Consider the following 5,067-nt stretch of genomic DNA (forward strand, 5'->3'; position numbering starts at 1 on the left):
ATATGACACTCCAGGGACTAACAAGTCATTTGGTAGTAAAAGTATGTGTGGAAAAGGACAGTGGATTTTATTCCCCAGACACTTCCATTAAAATCAAATTAGAATCAGAATCAGAATCAGGAATACTTTGTTTATCCCTTGCGGGAAATTGTTAAGTTGCAGTGCTCTAATTCATATATACAATAAAAATAAAGTAATAACAAAATAATGATAAAATAACATAACCCCCAATCCTAAGATATAAAGATATAGAAATATAAAAATATACCCCGTCTGCAATAAAACAATATGTACATATTTAGTATGTATATGCTATTTACATTTTGTACAACATAGTTAACCGGTTATTGCACATAGGTGGAGAAAAGTGTCCAGGGATCAATGTTTTGACAGATTGATTCTCAGAGAGAAGAGTTGAATAAGTTAATGGCCACTGGTAGGAATTAATTCCTGTGGTGCTCTGTGGTGCAATATAGAGAGTTGTCCAACATATACAGTATATATAGATCAAATTAGGATAGAATATCTTAAAGGTCAGTGTGAGCAGGAGAAATGATTGCTGCAACCCAAAACTGTTTAGCCCTGTTTAAATATGGGCCCGTGAATATTAAGAAAGACTTGAATGTGGACCCTTTCTTTAAATAGACATGTTAAATAATAGTTTAGAACAAACAAAGAGGAGGAGTTCCCTGAACAAACAATAGTGATCAGTGAGAGTATCTACATGCATTAAAGTGACCTGACAAATTTAAAACAAACAAACAGACAAACAAACAAAACAACTCCCCCCCAAAAAACACTATCACTGGAAATGTTCAATGAAATAACAGGTGATAAAATGTAAAGTGTGGAGACGTTAATGCAGAAACCAGTTTGTAGGGAAGCTTTAAAAAATGATGGGGCAATTGAAGAGTGTATTGTGATTATTGGTAGATTTGAATGATGGAAACCTATCCAAATACCTGGACACGTTGATGGGGGAGGAACTCCAAACAAGACACTCCGATACAGCAGGTGGCGGTAAGCACCTATTACGATGGTTTGGGATACGCCGATACACACTAAGAAGAATAACACTGGCTGCTCTCTGCAGAGGAAGGGAATTGTCTGTTCAAAAAGTCGCTCTAGTTGTTATTGTAAGATTAATAATACCGGTAACACATTTTTAAAAATTCGCGCAAGGGATCTGATAAGTTGCCATATCTAGCGATAAACTCGCTAAGTTGGCATCACTGCGGTCAAACTTGCAGTCCGACTGAGGAAGAAGATGCCAGCAGCAGAAGAATCATATGGTGGGTTTCATCGTGCATCACGCAGCGTTACACTGTTTTCGGCAGATTTTAATTTAGCTAGAGAGCTGAATAAACTGGGCTTTTCATGTAGCACTGTGTAACATCCAGGCAGCATGTACTAACTTACTTGCTAGCATTAGCTTAGTAGTAGCTAGCCGGGGGCGTGTCGTTGACTGTTTCCCAATAGATATGTGTTTCCCCATACCTTAACCTTAACCAAAACACAGCCATAACCCCAAAACGTCGTCTTCAGAGATGAAGAACCTGACCCTAACCCCTTCCAACTACCCCCTGCTACGCCTAAACACAACCTTAGTGCCTCTCATGTGTTATCATGCATTTGGGTCACAGAGATAAGTTAACTCTATGATATAATTAAGCAGCGATGTTTAAAAAACACATACAGGGACATTTGTAAACCTAGCCTACCATAGTTTCAGAACCTCTTCCAACTGTCTGGATGAACAAATGAACCAACACTGACTATATGAAGAAATGCAACAGTGTGCCACTAAAAACCTCACCACCTGCTAGCCTTACCTATCCAGGTAGCCGGCGGGCTGTCACAAGTGTTTTGAATAGGAAAACAGGCACAAGATGATGTACCCTCAACATTACTTGATGCATTTTTTTCTTCATATTAAAATAAAAATAATTACTTATTAATTATATCTTGCTTTATCCTCTGACATTTTCTCCAAAATTTTTGTGAAAAGGATATTGTAGTTGCAGCTGCTTGCCTTCTCTTGTAAAGAGAGCAAGTTAGTATCATAGTTATCATAGTCAGGCTCACATGACACCATCTTAAGACCAGTGATTATGAGTCCAGAAATGTATGGGAAACGCTTTGTTAAATGAATTGCTTCACTTCTGTTTTGCAGGCATCAACAAAATTGCGGACAACATCTGTGGGCTTTCTCCAGATCTTTTAGCTGAAGTAGTGAGTATAGGTTATCTCAAGCTGTTAAAAAAAAAAGACAACTAAGCATACAGCACAGTCCCTGTATTGATTTGTTTGATTACCCCAGGCACATATGCTTTATGCTTCACACGTCCAGTTTTTAAAATTTGCTACAGGACGACGTTCATGTGGAACAAACCTCTCTGTGTGATAAACAACTGGATGTTAAATACAATGTAATAGAATTCACTGTAGCGCTATTAGCAGCCACACTCTGCACAAGTCGCACAGGATGTGGTGTTGTTGCCATAGAGGTTATACTGTAGTTCTGATAACTAATCTTATAATCTCCACAGTGTCAGCACATTCTGACTTATCTTCAAGGACATGCTAGAGGAGTAGATTCAGCTGAAATTTCTGATGTGAGTCAGTATTTCCTTAGAATTTTTTTTTAACATATAGTAACCCATCTTTCCAAGTTCCTCTTTCATTACTTGTTTTTTTTGTTGTTATTGTTCTTCTGGGCAGAGATTTCAGAGAGCTCGAGTCACGCTTGACCATGAAGCCCTGCAGAACCTTATCAGATTTCTTTTGTTAACATTCAGGTATTTTTCATCCTGTTTATCTTTCTGTGATTGCAGTTAATTTGTTTGATAATTGGTGGACATACCTTCTCTCATGTTGCATCCATTTATTTCTAATTTAAGCCTGTCAAAAGGCTAACTCATACATAAAGAAGCACATAGTTGTACTATAAGGTGTAATAGGCAACCTTTGTATGGCCAGGTCAGCTGGTAAGGACAACCTCACTGGAGATGACCTCGTGTCAAGACTGGAAAAGGGCAGTAACAAATGGTCCAAAGCTGCCCTTCAGGTGTTGCACAGGTTGTGGAGTGAACACGGTGCATCAGTTCATGCTCAGCAGGAGATCCAGGCCTCGCTCAGCATCGGCCAGGTATGCCCACATTTAATACAGTTAAACTGTGCCTCATTTTCAAATATTTTCTGATGACCTCAACACAGAAGTTGTTTTGTTTCAAGCCCTGTTTGTTTTGCTCTATCTGTCTAGTTAGCAGATGTGCAGTGGAAGCTGGGCATGGCAGTGAGCTCCGATACCTGTCGATCTCTCAACTCACCATATGTGTGTCTGCTGCTGAAGATCATTGAGCCATCTGGACATATTTGTCAGAAGTCTTTTGAGATGACCATTCCACAATTCCAGGTCTGTATTTATTGATGTTAATGTAGTGTTGTTGGTATAATTTTATACTGGCTTGATTTTGAGTTTCTGTTCTTGTCCTCAGAACTTTCACAAGCAATTCAAGGAAATGGCAGCTGTTATGGAGACTGTATGATGGCAGCAAGCACAACCAAGTGCCTGTCGCAGCGTCACCCCAGCTGACATATAATCCATGGAAGAACAGCTCGACACAGATGTTTGTCTGATGGCTGTCTCAAAATGTGGATATGAATTATTGCATTATTGTCAATTATAATCTTTGCAATCCAGTTTTTTCCACAGATTGCTGAAGGTCGTGAATGATTTACTCTTAGAACCTCCAGCTGCTAGCTTAAGATGCCTGCTGTCACTTTGAATTCCAAGATGTCAGTGTTCTTTCTCCCATTAACTTATCCACATACCATGAATTTAATTGTAGGCCCTTACTAATATTCAGACTTGTTCATTTATTACAGAATGTCAAACATTGATGTGGTTTATATTAACTGCAGTTTTCCTCTGGATTTGTACTTATAGTACATTTCCACAGTGAAAACAACCATTGCTAATATTACAGTTTTTTTTAAATCATGGGGAAGAGATTGGGATTAGCCCATTATACATACAACACCTTGTAAACTACATACTTTCAGATAGTGTTTAAAATTTCATCTGCTTAGCAGTGCAGTTGTTAGTCTGAAAAGCTGGTAAAGTTAAAGTGGTCCATGTGATATGAATGCTTTTGCTCTGTGTTTTCCATGGTATTGCTGAAATGCTTGCTGTGTTTCTGAGTTGCCTTTTTTTTGGGATCCATCCTCACTTAGATGTGATGCAACAGTGAGGCAATAAATTATTATTATTAAATGTAAACCTTTGTTGCATGGTTGCCTGGTCGCAACTTCACATCTCAGAGTAAAAACAGACTAAGTCAATTGAATCTGTAAATTAGTGTCACTGTTTACTATCTGACTACCAGTACCCACAGAGAAATAGGAGACAGACAGAGGGTATGTAGTCAACTGAGGGATGCTTTCATCTTGTACAACACTGTAAAGAGTTAACTTAGTATGGCCTAGTGTTCGTCCATTTGATGGCCTGTCCTGTAATATAAACAGCCGCAATAAAATGTGATCATTTGTAATCTTCATCACTAGTGTGGGGTTTTGGTAGGTTGCAGAGTTCTTGTGGCCTCTGCCTCTGTGATGAGGTTATATATGGCAAAGCTGCTATTTTTGGAATAGGTGGATTTATGGCATTTGGTAGATGGAGCTCCTCTAGTTCATGAAGCATATCAGATGTGCTTACAACTGTCCAAAACTATGATTCAGCCCAGCCTGTGTGTGAACTGCCACAGAGAAGTATTGCATATGATCACTGTGCTGCCAACATAATGCATAGTGTTCACGACCCTTGCTGGTGTTGCCTGGTGAGCGGTGGGTAGTGGCAGACCAACGGTTGTATAGACCCGGAGGGGGGGCCCGCGCGCACACACACTTTCCACACTACCATGGAAGAGGCTTTCCAGTTATTATGTACTGTTGAGAAGGGTGGAGCCTCCGTTCTGTCACGTTTCACACAGCGGCTCTGCCCTGCCCACTCCTTCAGCACATGGGATGGTTGGGCGGGTCGTCTGCGCGCACAGCCGCTCCGCCTCC

The 5,067-nt window shown here is 39.9% G+C and overlaps 1 protein-coding gene across 1 annotated transcript; it reads left to right on the top strand.

The window, feature by feature from the left end:
- The first annotated feature begins 1,045 nt into the window (after positions 1-1,045).
- On the top strand, positions 1,046-4,559 carry commd6 (COMM domain containing 6). Its single transcript, XM_018702683.2, has 7 exons — positions 1,046-1,292; positions 2,174-2,232; positions 2,550-2,615; positions 2,722-2,798; positions 2,980-3,148; positions 3,263-3,415; positions 3,498-4,559. Exons 1-7 carry the CDS (start codon positions 1,268-1,270, stop codon positions 3,546-3,548), a joined length of 600 nt encoding a protein of 199 aa, XP_018558199.1. The 5' UTR covers positions 1,046-1,267; the 3' UTR covers positions 3,549-4,559.
- The last annotated feature ends 508 nt before the right edge of the window (positions 4,560-5,067 follow it).

Source organism: Lates calcarifer, linkage group LG1 (assembly GCF_001640805.2).
Source record: "Lates calcarifer isolate ASB-BC8 linkage group LG1, TLL_Latcal_v3, whole genome shotgun sequence".
Lineage (NCBI taxonomy): Eukaryota > Metazoa > Chordata > Actinopteri > Centropomidae > Lates > Lates calcarifer.

Bases quoted from the DNA above. Each gene is read 5' to 3' on its own strand.
- commd6 (XM_018702683.2), top strand. From the start codon at position 1,268: ATGCCAGCAGCAGAAGAATCATATG. The intron at 2,799-2,979 runs GTATTTTTCATC...TTGTATGGCCAG, and splicing joins TTTCTTTTGTTAACATTCAG to GTCAGCTGGTAAGGACAACC. The intron at 3,149-3,262 runs GTATGCCCACAT...CTATCTGTCTAG, and splicing joins CCTCGCTCAGCATCGGCCAG to TTAGCAGATGTGCAGTGGAA.